Here is a 17,109-nt window from a genome sequence, read left to right as displayed (position 1 = left end):
TTCCGTTAATTTAAACAAATTTAACTTGTCGATATTTGTTTTTTCCATTTGATACGTTAAATATAAAAAATTATTATAGTTTATAAATGTATCTCATGTGAAATGAAGAATAATAATATTATAAAATATTTAGATGTAATTGTAATTTTAATATTTTTCAATTATACTTATCATATAGGGAAATAACAAAATTATTAATTATTAACTAGTATTGGTTCAAAAATGTCCATTCTATTAAATTATAGTAATGTATAACATTAATTAATAATACACATTTTTATATATCAGAAAATATTAAAAAAAAAAATTAAATGCTTACAATAAGGTGCTCAGTTTAGTGATTACAGTGGTCGGTGACTTTTTACTGCTTTTATAATTCGTCACTGATTTCACTAAATCACACCTAAAATACAATTTCGGTTAGTATCTGTGAAACAAATATTTCGTGCACACAAAGAGAAAATAAATGTTCGCGTTAAACTTATTTCGGTGTTTACATTTAGTTCAAATGTTTGATCAACGTAAAGTTCTTAAATTGTGATTGGTACATCAAAGTTTTTCATAAAACTATATTCTTTGCGAAAATTCAAAAAGAAAAATCATGTTTTTTAGAATACAAAAGTTGAAGATGAGTATAAAGATACCAATCTATATACAATTACATTTTTGAAGTAAGTCCTAATAAAATATATAGTAAATAAGAGGTTTAACTCTTAATTTAAAAATAGAAGCTACCTGATCATTTAAGTGTATAGTGAATACACTATATCCTAAATATTTAAAAGAATATTAAGCTCTTGGCTCTGATAAATTATTTTTGGTTATTGTTTAAGACTCAGTCTATATACTGATGGGGGGAGGGGGTAACGATGTATAGCCAATAGCCATACAGGTATGATGTGTCAGCCTCGAAATAATATTACATAATTCAACAATTTTTAAATTTATAATTTTTGTTCACCTACAGTTGATTTTCTTACATATAGGTTTGTTAAAATTAAATCGTATACTTCTACACATGAAATCGCCGTCGCGTATGTAATATACATTAAACAGTAGGTACCTACCTAACCAGCTTATTCAATTGTTCAGCGCAAAAACAGCGTAAATATGTAATTTATATGGATAGGATGATTCACCAAATATTGTCATTCCAATTCATTTCTTTAAAGTTTAAAATACACTTATTAGTTATTACTTGTTCAAATACTGATTTTTGAAATTTTTAGGATAACTTAAGGACTATAATATATATATTTATATAAAAAAAAAAATTTACATTGTTTCCATAGTACTATTGCCAATGGCCTATTTTTTGTAAAATGTTAAGTTTTCAAAACTGGATATAATATAGCCTATTTACCTGTTTAATACAATGTAATTTCAAAATGAGTCGTAGTTCAAAAAAGTTTGCAATTAGATGACGCGAATATACCGTTTTATCAATACATGTTGTATATACGAAACAATTCAATTTATCTACATTTAACTGTGTTGATTACATAATCACAAACAATTGGTAGCCGCATATTGAATCTTATTAGATTTATTCTCCGATTTCTCCGGGAAGATTTCTTAAGCAATTCATTTTTAATTTAACTGATGGAAAAATTATATTAAATAATACTTTATAAAACTAACTAACTCATTAAAATGTCATTAAAACAAATGATAATAATATTAAATTATACAATATACACTGTCTTTTCGTAACTTACAATAGAAATTTAAAAACTATATCTAAAACCTTTGTTAAGATTTCGTTATTTCTTTTGTTGTCCACATGTGTTTGCATTTACAGTAAATAATCCTACAAAATTTAAAAAAAATATTAATTTTTTTTTTTTTTTTAAACCATATAACATATATTATATTACTTACATAAATATTATTAACACAGGAAAAGTTAAAATGATATTTAACAAAAACACAGCACCGGGTAAATATTCAAATGTTAAATTATAAATTGCACTGTACAACGAAACTACAACGAATGACATAATTGTGCTCATTAGTCCTTGAACAGAGTTTAATCTACCTAATATGCATAAATAATAGTAACACAACATTAATGTTCAATTAAAAAACGTAAATACAAGTATAGGTACAAACAGGGTTACTATGTGTAGATGAACTTACCAAGTTTTTCGTTGTCTACGATTTTAGATGTCAATGAAGTAGAAACAGTGAGTGCAGTCCCATGGAAAAAGTCAACCAGTGGAACTATAATAAGTAATAATTTGAATATATTTATTAATTTATTATTACGATGCAAAATGTGCTGGTTAAATTCATTATGATTGATTTTTTTATACTTACTTATATATAGTTGCCAAGGTTCGGCAACGAAAACGTAACACACTGCGGCGAGAATATCAAACATACATGCAATATAACCTATAATTGCATCATTTATTTTCAGACGATAGCTCAACACAGTTACAGAAAACAAAGTACCTAGAATGTTAATTCAGATTAATGGTTGATTATTATGATTTATGAATGAATAGGTAAACAAGATGATATTAATTACACAACACTTATGTATATGAATAGGTATCTGAGATGGCCGACTCATCTACACTTAGCTATTATATCGAATTTATTTTCATCTTTAATAGGATAAATTACAAAAGTAACGTTTAGTACAATTTAACCATACCAAGATGAATAAAATATATGAAAATGAATAACATATCTTCACATAATAATACGATTCGAATAATAATATTATTTCTATAGGGCCATAGGCTATGGACTATATTTAAATTCATAATGTACCAAGCCTATTGACATTTTAAATAAAATCTAGCGGCTGTTGAAGATTCCAAATTATATAATGAGTACCTATCGTTAATTATCATATACTCATATAGTCATAATATGTGATTAGTTAATTATATATAATAATTAATAAATGCATAAATCTCACCTAGGTTGAAACAGTTCATATAAATTTAACTTAAAAACATTGTTATACATTTTAATGACTCAAAAACGTCATATAATATTTAATTTGTATTATATTATATTATTATTACGGTACCTATAATAATTTATAATTCGAGAATTTTTTCGTTGTGATACCTTCTGTTTTATTTCTGACAAATTTGTTACGTAATTTATATAGATAAAAGATTTTTTTCATGACAAGTGAGGCAATATCTTAGAAAATACTTACTAATAATTATATTTTTTTTGTTTATTAGTTTAAAAACAAATTTAATAATTATTTAATTTTATGTATCATATTTTATTATATAGCTATTTTATACTGAATAACGTAGACAATTTTAACAAAATATGTGGCAAATGCTAGAAAAAAAACAAACAATAATTCCTTGTATTTTTTCAATATTGCCTGTTCATGATAAATTTATATCCTTGTATACATATTTTCCTGACAACTTGGCAATTCGACGAAATGTAGGATGTATTTACAGCTGTTTATAATTGGTTTTTTTTTTCGGAGGTCAATCACTGCAGTTTTTAAAAATGAGTTAATTATTTTTAATTTCATTAAACACTTTATCTAGAATATAGATTCTATGTAAAATAATTCTATCAATAAATACGGGTCTTAACCACACATCAATATATTTTGTTTACCAAACATTAACATCATTTTCAATATTAAAATTGTGTTAATGTACTGCGTTCAAAAAAAAAAATAAAACAAATGTATAATATTAAAATGCAATTTGTATTTATTTTCACAAGTGATGGCATAATATAATATAATATCCCTGTATTATATCGTGCAAGATATTATTAAACTTTGAGACATACGAATAGAGGTTGTTTAAAAATGAGTTTTGCGATTGCTTTTTAAAATTATCCTTATTCTTATGTCCTGAGTGCGTCCAAATGATGTATCATCTTGGTGTGTCCATGAAAAAGATAGTTTGTTACGTACCTATATAGTGTCGAAATATTTACGTTGTTTAATTGCAATGCAGTTAATTTTTGAATCTAGGAAATTTTAGTTACTGAGATGGATAAAAACATGAGGTAATAGGTAGTACGAGTAGTACATTATAAATGGTGATTGCATACTAGTTACATTCCAAAGACAACTATAGTGCGTTAGTATTTCACATCAAATGCGACTAGATTATAGCACACCAGGAGGTGAATTTTTGTCAGGGTTACCCATAATAGTGTGTAAATATAGTGAAAAATTTAAAACTATTATATTTACAGAACTATTATTTATTATTACATATTTACGAACCATAAATTTGAGCAGAAACCGTCACTCAGTGCCAGTGACATATATATAGGGGGGCTAAGGGTTCAACCTCCCTCCCTGAAATGTATGGTTAATACGGGCATTGATTTTGATTGTATAATTAATTAGAATTTAAGAATGGAAATCGTTTTTTAACCCCTCCTCACCCCTGAAATTAATTTCTATATACGCCACTGCTCAGTGCGCTCTAATCGAGTCACATTTTGTATGAAACTCACTATACGAAAAAAAAATATATTTAAATTGCGTCCTAGGTTTTGGTATATTATAATTGCGTTTCAGTCCAAGTATACTACCATTTTTAGATGTGACTTTATCAAACATTCATTCAAATAATAAGGGTATAATGTAAGCCGTAAGGAACTGTTGTTTGCGATATTGAAAAAATATTTGTGTTGTCGAAAATACATTTTTATGTTGTTGATAATGTTATAAATTATGACATTATCAACAATATAAAAATGTATTATAATATGCACTTTAAAACTACAAATATGCATTAAATACGCATTTAATAGGTAAAAAAATTAAATAGCAAAATATACAAAATAAAATTAGTGTTATTTTAATAAGAAGAATAATCTAAATCGAAGGCAATTCTCATTTCAAAAAGTTTATTTCAATACAATTTGTATATAAATCCAGTCACTAGTTATAATGATATTATGGGCGTGGAGGCTGGCGAAATGGTTCGAAAATTATATTTTTCAAAAACCACCTATGCCATAACTTTGTGATAATTATGCGTATGTTAGTGGAGTGATTGTAAAATTTTAAATATTACATATTAAATTATTATACCAGTTATACCAGTTATATGTATTATTTTTCGGAAGTCTATTTTCTATACTTGTTTACACCTAATATAGACATAGGTCTATTGTAGTTCCCATGTACCTGTACTACAGAACATAAAGAAAAAAATAAAACAAAATAAAAAATTATAAAATTTTAGTTAAAGGTAAGATTTTGAATAATATAGTTATTTTAAATTTTATCAAAGAAAAAAATATATATATTTTTTTACTTTTCTATTTAACATTATATTGAATTCTTAGGTATGATTAAAACTATTAAAACTTATTTTTTATAATAAATTATATCATACAATAAAATTGTATATTAAAAATGTCTAAATATATATTATATACTATGCCCAGTGTGAGAATATGCCACAACCCGATGAAATCGGTTCTTCTTTGCATTCCCAGGTATATCGCATGCCTGTCATAATGGAACCGGTATCGATGGAGATGCGCAGGAATGATATATTTTTTTATTGGACATTATATATAATATTGTCGTTGCATAATGACTGTAAATAATCATAATATAGGCTAAAACATATTAGATGTATTCATTTTATATTGTTTATCATTTTAAGACATATCTATGTATAATAATATATAATTGTTGATAGTTACGAAATAACAACGTCAAATGTATAAAACAAAATATATCAATTCAAATTTTCGCCAATGACGAGCTGTGAATATATTTAAGCTATGATATGTTTGCCTATTTTTTTTATTATAAGGGAAAACATTAAACATAGGATGCACTCGGGATATATCCGTTTGAAAAGGCACTCTAGAACGTCAGAAAACTATGACCTTTTTTATTTTTATTTTTTTTTCATGAAACCCAGTTATTATTGATAATCTCAGACGCACCATTTAGTTAAGTCATATATTTTTTTAAATTTGAGTATAAAATGTTTTTATCCGAATACTAAAACAGAAAAATATTTGCATAATTAAATTATCCAGCAGAATAAAAGTAGACAACAACTTTCAGGCTTTTGACCATGTTTTATAATATTTTGAACAGTATTTTTCTTTTTTTTTTTGTAAATCAATAAATTATCAAGACGATAAGAACTCTATATTACCTGGACTATTGACATAATATAGACAAGTATAATGTGTATTATCAATTATCATATATATAAATAGTCATATTGGTACATCCTAAGTTCTAAATATACTAAAACAATAAATATTAATTTATTACAAAGACAAATAATCTAGAATACCTATAATTAAATATAAGCAAAAGCCTGGATTAGTTAAATTAGCTATACTATCTACTAATCTGTATACATGACAACTCAACAGTTCATTATATATAATCAATATGGATTATTGTTAATGTATTATTGTATTTAATAAGCAATATGGTATACTTTGGTGTATTATAGTTAAATATAGAAGATGTCACATTAAATATTTTGAAATAAATTGTATAAATATAAACACTGTGAAGTATAATTAATTCATTTACTCTAAAAAAGCTATTATTAGACCAGGGTGAGGTTATGATATCCAATTATGGGGCTAAGCCAAACATTCAAACATGAAAACTGTCCAAACTTTACAGTCCATATACTTCCGTCAAATCGTCTCTGCTTCGCAGTACATCAAAAAATTCAATGTTCATAACGATCTAAAAAATCCCAACACTATCTCAATCGACTAAATCCCATTTTCTCTCAAACCTAATCCCCTAATAAATCGACTCTCTTCCTAAGTAATAATTCCTGACAATCCCCAAAGAAGATTAAAACGGTCTTGGCCTAGAGACTTGCTTATTTTATCTGTCGGGTGGTACTATACTGAGTACCTTTCTACCTGTAATGTCCTGCTATTAAATTGAATATAAAAATTACTTGTTGAACAAACAAATGCATAGATTGTAATTATGCTTTTTAAGAAAATAAAAATATGTATAATATATTATAGAATTGTTTCAAACATGATAATATAAAAACATATTATTAATATTATAGGTATATACGTATCTTACTAGTACGTATCTAATATATTTTAATTATTTTACTAGGTAAATTAATTATTACTTACCAACAAAAATCATCAACATTTTGTAAGCAGCAAAATAACTGTATTGTACTTCATACCAGTGAAATTTATATCTCATAAATAAATATGTAACAGCATATTCTCCTGAAACGTTAAAAAATGCAATTTAAACTGAATTATGATAATTATATTAATTCTAAGTATTCAAATAGACTGGATAAAAATAAATAAATATTTTCAATACTAAACATTTTTAGGAAACTAAAGAACAAGCCTTAAAATATCTGATCCAAGTATGTGAGAGGGTTTTAATTCAAATTTAAATTATGTATGCATCAAGTAGACGTCTACAATTTCCTGAAACACTATTACCTAGTGATTTTAGTCTTCTTCCAATTTTAGCCACTCGTATTTGTTTTAAAATGGTGATAGAAAGTTTAAAAAATAATCAAGGTTTAACATAGTGTATTTCAAATATTCAATTACCCATCATACATCTATACAGTATTATTTTTTTATTTACCCATCTTGATACTAACTGACAGCTGTTTACTAATCATTACAAATACGAACGCTTACAACTAACAAGACATGTCTATTAGAACGAAAATAAAATTGAACTTGACTATCTCATCTATACAATGAAATAAACGTATAGTTTACCAGAAATTTACTATTATTGAGCTATAGTATCAATTCGTAATCTGGTGAAGACTTTTGAACCACTCTGTACTGACTACTATGTATATATTTTTTTTTAATCACAGATAATAAATATTAAAGTTTATTATAATTTATAAACATTGATTAGCTTTGCTCATATTATATTTCACTATAAATTAATACTAAGACTGTTATCCTTAAAAATAGTTTAAATAATAAGCAAAAATTTAACTTGAATGTTAATCAAATGATTTTTATGATTTAATATTATTCATACTTATTAATATATTATTAAAATATGATGACTTACCTCCAATTCTTCCCACTAAAACAGCTTGACATAATAGTAATGCTACTAACGTAATTGAATAATGTTTACTGCTTCCTTTAAATACACTCAAATAATTTTGCATAAAATATTTTGGTTTTAGCCAAACAATGTTTTTATCGTAAGGCAAAGAAGTTTCATTTATAAATATTATACCAACCATAAAAGCGGTTAAATTTAACAGAATAGGTACCAAAAAGGCTCCATAAAATCCTAATCCAACATTTATAAACCCTGCTAGTCCTGTTCCAATTAAAGTACTAATAGTGTAAATTGCATTTATTATTCCGTATTTCAATGTTCTAGATTCATTTGTACAACTATCTGATATATACGATATTACACCTACCCAGAACATATTTCTAGCGCCAAATAATCCCGGTGTTATGGCTTCAAAAAGTGCAGCGATTTGTGGAGACCAATTCCAATAATAAACATTTAATATGCATAAGCTATCAGTTAATACTTGACCTACAAGTGGTAGTAAAATTAATGGTCTACGTCGTCTGCCATGGCTGTCACTCCATGGACCTGAAATTAATTTTATTTATTCTTAAATACAATTATTAAATACAATTTATTCTTTATTAACTTCCAATTATATATCGATTAGAATACCTATGTGAACTAGACAAATATATAAAAATATGTTAAATATTTTAATATACAAATAATTAATATAAATAGATACGAATAATAGACAAACAAATAATACACAAGCTATACATAAACTATAGAAATTGATAATTTAAATTTTATAGTGTTTGTAATTACCAAGAATTAGGACCTTATTATAATTAATGTAAAATAAATAAAATCAATGATAACATTTTATTTAAACTTAAATATTGTATACCAAAAATATTGGAACATAACCTTTTTAACCATTTGACCTACTACAAACACATTTTAGTTCATTACCTACAAAACGTAATATTATTCATTTTCAAAGTAAAACACGATATGTGGTACTTAAATGATAACAGTTTGAAAACTTATGCCTAATTATACTTTTTATATTTATCACTCAGTTGATGTGTATTAGAATCCAGTAAGAATTTCGAAAAAAATGTCTATATATTTTAATAATTTTAGAAAAACATATCTACATTTTGTTTAAATTATTAAACTATAGTTACTAGTCAATAGTCACTGCCCCACAAGGAAATATAAATATTATTTTTCTGAAAAATCGCATATTGTTTTTAACACCTTAAAGAAACATTTTATTCTGCAGGTATTTTTTAAATCAATAATTATAAAATATTCATTTTAAAATAAATTTACTAATTAAAATCATGTCTTTTAATTTTTATTTAAGTAGCCAATATTATATTGGAATATATATTAAAGAGGTTTATTTTATTCATCTATTTATTTATAACTGTATATATAATATTATAATGTGCATTTCATTTGTAAACATACGAACATTTATACCTTACATAATATATTCTTATACATTATCATTTCCTACTGGTATTCCTATTATTTTATATTTTGGTTTAATTAATCTAGTATATAGTATATTGAATTTTGGTATATTATAGTATTTTTTTAATAAAAGTGGCTAAAATCTTTATCACGTAAGATGTTATAGGTACTTTGCTCTAACGGAAATCTATTAAAAATAATTAGTACAAAAATTATAACTTATTTAAATTTGTAAACTAAAAACACTAATATTTGCTGAATAATACGTAGAAATAAAAATGTATTCTACTAAACAATATTATACTTTACTCGATAAAGAGTATCCTAATACGTAATTAATTATTTTTAATCAACTAAGAATAATAATCAATAACGTATTTTAGTATTTGGGGAAATCAGTAATTTAAATAAATATCATCTATTCCGGTTTAACATTTTCAGTACACAATTTGACCTATGATTATTTTTTTGGGGCAAACGTACATATTGTAGACCATGTAATACATTTTTATTTCTGAACAGGGCCATCAGTCAGATAAAATATAATTTTATAAAATAAGTGTTGGGTGAATAATAATTAAAGATATCGCTATTGAACCACACGTGTAATATGTAAGTTATTTTAATATTTACACATTTTTGTATTTTTTAAAGTTTACGAAAAAAACAAAACCGAAGGGCGACGATAAGGGCCCAAAAAGGGGAAATATTCGAAACAAAATCGAATAACGACGAATCTGCGCGCGCTTTTTGAATTCAAAGTTTAAACGGTAAATTCTTGTGACACTATACGGCTGTAAATATAGGTGACAGGTATTATTGCAGATGATCGATCGCGATAATACGAAAAAAAAACCGTCGACGTAGATAAGACGGATACGCGTGGTAATAATCGACCACAGCAGACACGAAGAAGCCAACGGATATTACGAAAATCATAACTGTATTCTATTTTAATATTACGATATTATATACAAGTATACCATGGTATATACCGTTCGCAAACGTATTCGATACAAATATCCTTGGCCAGAATGCGAAATCGTTGGATTTTTTGATCTCGCAAATACGTATAATAATATGTGGTGTTCAATAAATGACGCATACTAACATCGTACGTCGATCGTGATTTTATAATGTTATTATCGGGTTACGGTTATCATTATAAATATTACCTACCTATCTACCTATACCGTTTGCATGGCGCGTCTATCGTTTTGTTTACGTATCTTATTATTATTAATTATTGTGCACACGTAGGCAGTGGCCTAATACGTAAAATAGTATATTATTATTATTATTATATATTATAACGTCACGACGCCGACTTACCCGCGAGTATGATCAACACGATGGGAATGGTGTACTGTATTAATGCTTTCCACGAGTAAATGGCCGACACGATGTGCTGGGCGTTCGCCTCGCCGTCGGTGCACTCGCCGAACGGCACAGTCGAGTTGCACGCCTTCCGCAGCAACAGGTTGTTCTGAAAAAATGCGGACATGGCCAGCGACGCGGAGTACAGGAGCGTCACTATCTCCACGTAACACCCCATGATGGCGACGACTGGTCAACGCGCGTCTGGTTCGTGCTGTGCGACGGCAGTCGCCGAGAGAGTAGTAAATATACACCTATCCACTCGGGTTACGCGGACGAGTGATCGACGGCGGCGTCTTTTCGTCCACTCGAACGAAACGATCACTTATTATATTATTATTATTATTGCCTATAATTCATTATGTCTATACGATATGGTAGCGAACACGCCGGCCGTCGGTTTTTATTGCTCATTCGTCGTCGTTCCGCGCAAACAACGGTCGTTGACTGTCAACGTTGTCGTCGTCGTCGTAGTAGTAGTAGTAATAGTAGTAGTAGTAGTAGTAGTAGTAGTAGTAGTAGTCACGGGCCAAAGTTTTCCTCTCCCACCCACACGATCTGTGTATTACAATAACATATTGTGATGAGTATGTAATATTATATATATAGAGACCTCGTCTGTACAGAGTGTTCCACTAAATGCGCTCACTCCAATTTTGTCTTTAACAGTGAATATACTTATTTTCAAACCTCTTTCATATGCAGCAATCGCTCTTCATATACTTACCGTGATAAGTCATCAAATAGACGACTTTTATATCGAACACCGAACACCTATTAATGTTTTCAAATTTAAACGAGTCATATTTGAGTCATACGACTACATAATAATCAGGGATAGAAAAGTTTTTGAAAACATTTTTAAAAAACGTTATTAAACGAAAAAAAAATTAAAAACGGAAACAAAAAAATATTATACCACGACAAAAAAATTATATTTATTAATATTTAGTATTTTTGTTTCAATGCGTAAGAGCAAATTGTTGATGTTAAGATGTATTTTATACCTACAACTGTATGTTAAGCTTCTGAGTTCAGGATTATTTTTATTATTTACTTTAAAAATAGTGTTTCTCTTTACCCATGTACTTTAAAATTTAAAAGCATTTTAGTTTGAACTTTTGAATTTGAAACATTTTATTTTTTGTATCTACCAATTTTGCACGGCACTATAATTACTTATAAGAATATATAAAAAAAAAAAACGAAAACGAAATTATCAAAAACGTTATTTGGAAACAATATGAAAAATAACGTTTTTGAAAACGTTAATCAAAAACGTTTAAAAGTGTTAAACAAAAACTATATTTTTAAATCAATAAACAATAACGAAAATAGAAAAATTAAAATACGCTTTCCATTCCTGATAATAAGAATAATATAGGTTTGAAATACAAAAGATTACGATTATTTAAAAATAATAATAAATTTTTCAATCTCACAGTTTTTGTAATTTGCGAAAATTTTCTGAACTTATAATGAGTGGCTACTAGATGAAATATTTATATATATATATATATTTAGTTTTTTAGAATCATTAACAATCTTTGTATACTATACGTTTTGATAACTAAGAAACAAATTGTTGAAATTTTGATTTACATTCATCGACATTTTCAATATAATTACATATGTCTCGCAGTTTATAATTAAAAAGGATGATGATTCTCATTTGAAAAAATGAAGTTATTGTTTTACTACAAGACACTTTTTAAATTGTATATAAAAAAAACTATATGTATAGCTTATGTTTCAAAAATAATAATTTTAATAAATCTATTATTAAAGAAAAAATAGAAGTAAGTAATTATTATGCTTGGTGAAACACTCTGTATATTATAATATATTTCTGAGAGTTGCGATATCAATAAATTGTCGTTATAATAATAAAATTGCGATATTTGAACAACACATTAGGATAATACAACGCTGATGGTAACAATATTATTAATGCACTTTATTCTCTCGCCTCTACCGGTAAGTCATTCACCGTATTATTCGTTCAATATTTACATCCCACTGATGTTTCTATGTACTACAGATTTGTTGATTATTGATTGATTAATATGAATATCGACATTTTTAACAATTTTAGACATTTTAAAATGATTGTTTTTTTATTTTTGTTGTTGTTTTTTCTTCTTAGATATATTTCTTAAACATTTTATAAGTATTATAATTCTCTCATATCTTTAATTATGTGTATATTTGCTAGTTGACTTTATGTATTAAAGATAAAACGACAATTATTAATTACTTCATTGATACTTGATATTATTTTGTAATGTTGTTGTTACAAAGATAACAGTTTTTAAATCTTGGGGTATTCATTGAGAACGACTCTGATTACGTTTAGCGATTAGTAAATAATTTAAAATACCGTGTAAAATTCATGTAGAGATTCGTGAATCGTACAACATCATCATTATCATCATCAATGTCGTCGTTAGCGAATGTCCGCTTGCAGTTGGGCGCCACACGTATATTAACAAAATATATATTGTGAAAACTTTACAACGTTTTAATGTTTTATAGTGGGTATCTACTTGTGTAACATTATATTTAATACGTTGTTCCTCGATAATATATCAACCTAATGAATTATTATTGTGCATTTGTGCTGAGTGCAAGAAAGAGAAAGATATACTCGACCTCTACATCTCGATTTTGCGGTCCCCACCCGCAGTGCTACCAATAATTACAAGTGAAGGGGTTATTTTTCTACGAATTCGATTTTCCTACTTTTTAGGTCTTTTTTTCTACCTAGCGCATATTTAATATATATTTGCATCTAATCTTCGGATAATAGATACCACACGTGTTGTAACTATACTGAAAAAACGCGTTGTAGTATCACACACCATTTTGTAGTTCTGATAATGATATAATATTATGATATTGTCTCGTTTCGTGGTATATAAAATTAAATAGTCCCAATGCCAAAAATAAATAACACCAGTTGATTTACCTTATATATTCAACTCCATTAAATGCAAACTACACATATTTTTCAATACAAAGTAATTTGAGTGGTTTTGATCAAATATAAAATATAAATGTAAATTTATATACAACTATTATTATGTAACTATTTTATTTTATTTAACCAATTCTATATAAACAAAAATATATTCATTTTTCGTGATCCAACAGATCCCTATGTGAGCTCTTCTTTAAAATACAAAATTTAAAAAATTGGCTTTTAAGTGTGCAATGTTTTCGGATAAATCTAGGATTACCTATATGGCTATATACGAAATTTCATAATCATGAGTATACTTGGCTATGGATCAGTTACATACACAAAAACATTGCCATTTAATAATATAGATAATACCATTTTGACTATTACCATAATTCCATACCATAATGAATTTAATGAAATTTAAATTGCACTGTAAACTCAATTTATTATTCATAATTAGTAATAAGTACTAATAAATAAATTAGAACATTATATAATTGTTAAGCAAAAAAATTAATAACATATAGGTATTTTAGAAAAAATCATGGATTTTACTTAATATTTAAAATATAAAAATATTATAAATATTTTCTTTTATACATAACAACATAACTATTAAATTGCATTTTTGTTATTTTACAGATATTATTTAGTGATAATTTTCAAAAATGAACATAATATAATACGAGATATTAATTAAATAAGTTGTAAATAATATAAGAAAAATAATTATTACCAAACTTAATTCCTTTCACGAATTAATAAAAAAGATTAACATGAGTTTAGTGTTATTCACCACGTAATTTTGAAATATTTAGCAATAATTAATAGTAGTTTTAATCATAGTATCCAGTGCGGGTAGCCGGGATCCGTCTACTATCTAGGTTTCGTCAAATACATCAAACACTGTTGCGATTTGACGAAAAATCAACGGAGATAAACGTTGCACGTCTTTGTGTGCAAAAATAATATATTATCACTTATAATTTCATATACTATTCGCGTATCGTTATGCATCTGACGGTTTTGTCCCACAATCAATAGGTACCTAGTTGTACAAAAATGTATAACATGTTCAATATATTTTATCGTTGAGTAACTGAGTTTTTAGTGTTTTTACCACCACCATCATTCTACCGAACAATTAAACGACCAAACTGGAATAATTAGAAATAAATCTAGAAATCGCCTATTAGGTAACAATGTATACGTACATAACATATTGAAGTGTGGAACAATTCAATAATAATGAATTCATATTATATTATGCGTACCTATATAAATACTATGTAAGAGTAAGTTTGTATTCATAAAAAATTAATTATGAGAGGTCTATAATATGGGATGCAACCTGTAATGTTTACTAACTTATGGCGTAATATTGTGAAAGTTATGATGATCGATGCCTAAACTCAAAATTATGTTAATGTGGCAGTTAATATTTATGATGTTCCTGGTTGTATAGAAACAGAATAAAACTGGTTTTTTTTTAATAGAGAACGATTAAAAAAATACATGTCTTTTAAACTTACCGAGATTTTAAGTAAGATAATACGTATTGTTATGTCATTTATAATGATAGCAAAACATTAATATTATCCCATTTTCTTCAATCAAATCTTCGCAATTTTTCAATTAGATTTTTATGGACTATGATTATTATTGACCAATGTTTACTTGAATATATTCAACGATTACTTGCTTATTTAATTTTAAATATTAATTGTAAAAAGCATAAATTTAAAAATTTAAACATATTATATCAAATAATAAGGTGAGTATGATGTATTTGTGACTACAGTTAATCTGTACTTCGAGTTTTTATCTGTTTCAAATTGTTTCCTCTGAAGATACAATAGAACTTCTTTCGTGATCAAAAAATAAATATACACCTACATGTCCTACATAAATAAAAAATAAAACAATCTAAATAAATATGTATTAGTATTTAGTTGGAGCTGTAAGATTTATTCAAACTCACCGTTTACGCCAATTAACACAAACAACTTTCATATCTGTTAACTGTGTATCTTTTAGCTGTATACTAAGTACATACATTTTAATTTCTTATAAACTTTGATAATCCGTTAGTCCATAACAATTAATCACTTACACAAGGGGAAGGTCTTTTGGGTGTTAAAATACTCCAGAATTTTTGGGGTTCTTATGGTTATTTACTTATTCAATTTTAATGTTAATTTTGTTTTATCAGTGGTTATATTTAAAAAAAGTATTGTAAGTAATGATTTTCATACATTTAAATAAATAAAAAATTTATACTTTTCAATAACTGATTTTTAAAAACACTCCTCAAAACTTTTTTTTGCATACGTCCCTGGTAACTATATTAAATTGTCGCATTTGTTAACCATGTGTTTTTACAATATTTAGAATTAATCATGAGCTTAAATTTAATAATTTATAGAAGTTTAGAATTATTATTAGGCATATGTTCTCAAAAATGTAATAATCTATTTTTTTAAAACCTTGTATTGTTCACTTTTAAGTTTTTTATTAGAATTTCATTAGTTCTTTATTTATTATTAAGAATCAATGTTGTATAATTGATGTATAACTTCATTACTAATATTAGACATTATTATAAATTGCAATTTCATTAAAACTTTGATATTTTTTAATTATATATACATTAAATGATATTTATTATTTTTAATGTTTATATTATATTATATCATTTAAAAAACTATAGTCTATTATTTCTAAGTACAAATCATATAATATATAAATTTCCCATTTTTTCAATTTGGCCACCGCTGCTAAGAATTATTATAAAAATACAATATAATATGATAACATAAGAAAATACTAGGAGTCTATAATTATTATTGTTTAAAATATAAAAAAAAAACAGAAGAGTATTTCAATGTCCATCATCAAGCAAAAATAAATAAAAATAAAAATAATCTATTTGTAAAAACTTTCAATGACTAAGATAACCATTAATTATTAAAGTGTAATATTTATAAATATTTTATATTTCAAATTTAATTTTTAAAACATTTAAATATATAATCATAATTACGAGTTTTAATCTAACTAAACTTATAGATACTTAAATAAAAAATGTTTTGAATATCAACATACCTTATTAAAATTTTAGTTAGCTCGAGTTAAATTCTTTTAACATGATATTGTGTTGTGTAAATGTATAAGCGTTATATAACTTATTTTCAATTTTTTAAAAAAAACTTGAAATTTTAACATAATATTAAATATCGGCTGGTATTTACAAATTATACATTGGTTAATA

General features: G+C 26.0%; 1 protein-coding gene across 1 annotated transcript; it reads right to left on the bottom strand.

Annotated features, from left to right (window-relative positions):
- Nucleotides 1–1,459: 1,459 nt before the first annotated feature.
- On the bottom strand, nt 1,460–11,324 carry LOC113554289 (proton-coupled folate transporter-like). Its single transcript, XM_026958055.1, has 7 exons — nt 10,829–11,324; nt 8,045–8,593; nt 7,114–7,215; nt 2,320–2,457; nt 2,140–2,223; nt 1,882–2,038; nt 1,460–1,810 (listed from the first exon to the last, which is right to left on the bottom strand). Exons 1-7 carry the CDS (start codon nt 11,049–11,051, stop codon nt 1,753–1,755), a joined length of 1,311 nt encoding a protein of 436 aa, XP_026813856.1. The 5' UTR covers nt 11,052–11,324; the 3' UTR covers nt 1,460–1,752.
- Nucleotides 11,325–17,109: the final 5,785 nt, after the last annotated feature.

This window comes from Rhopalosiphum maidis, chromosome 2, assembly GCF_003676215.2.
Source record: "Rhopalosiphum maidis isolate BTI-1 chromosome 2, ASM367621v3, whole genome shotgun sequence".
Classification (NCBI taxonomy): Eukaryota; Metazoa; Arthropoda; class Insecta; order Hemiptera; family Aphididae; genus Rhopalosiphum; species Rhopalosiphum maidis.
This window is presented reverse-complemented; position numbering and strand designations above follow the sequence as displayed.

Coding starts and splice junctions, on each gene's coding strand:
- LOC113554289 (XM_026958055.1), bottom strand. CDS start 11,051: ATGGGGTGTTACGTGGAGATAGTGACGCTCCTGTACTCCGCGTCGCTG. Junction 7,216..8,044: donor TTTAGTGGGAAGAATTGGAG/GTAAGTCATCAT, acceptor TTAACGTTTCAG/GAGAATATGCTGTTACATAT. Junction 2,039..2,139: donor CGTAGACAACGAAAAACTTG/GTAAGTTCATCT, acceptor TATGCATATTAG/GTAGATTAAACTCTGTTCAA.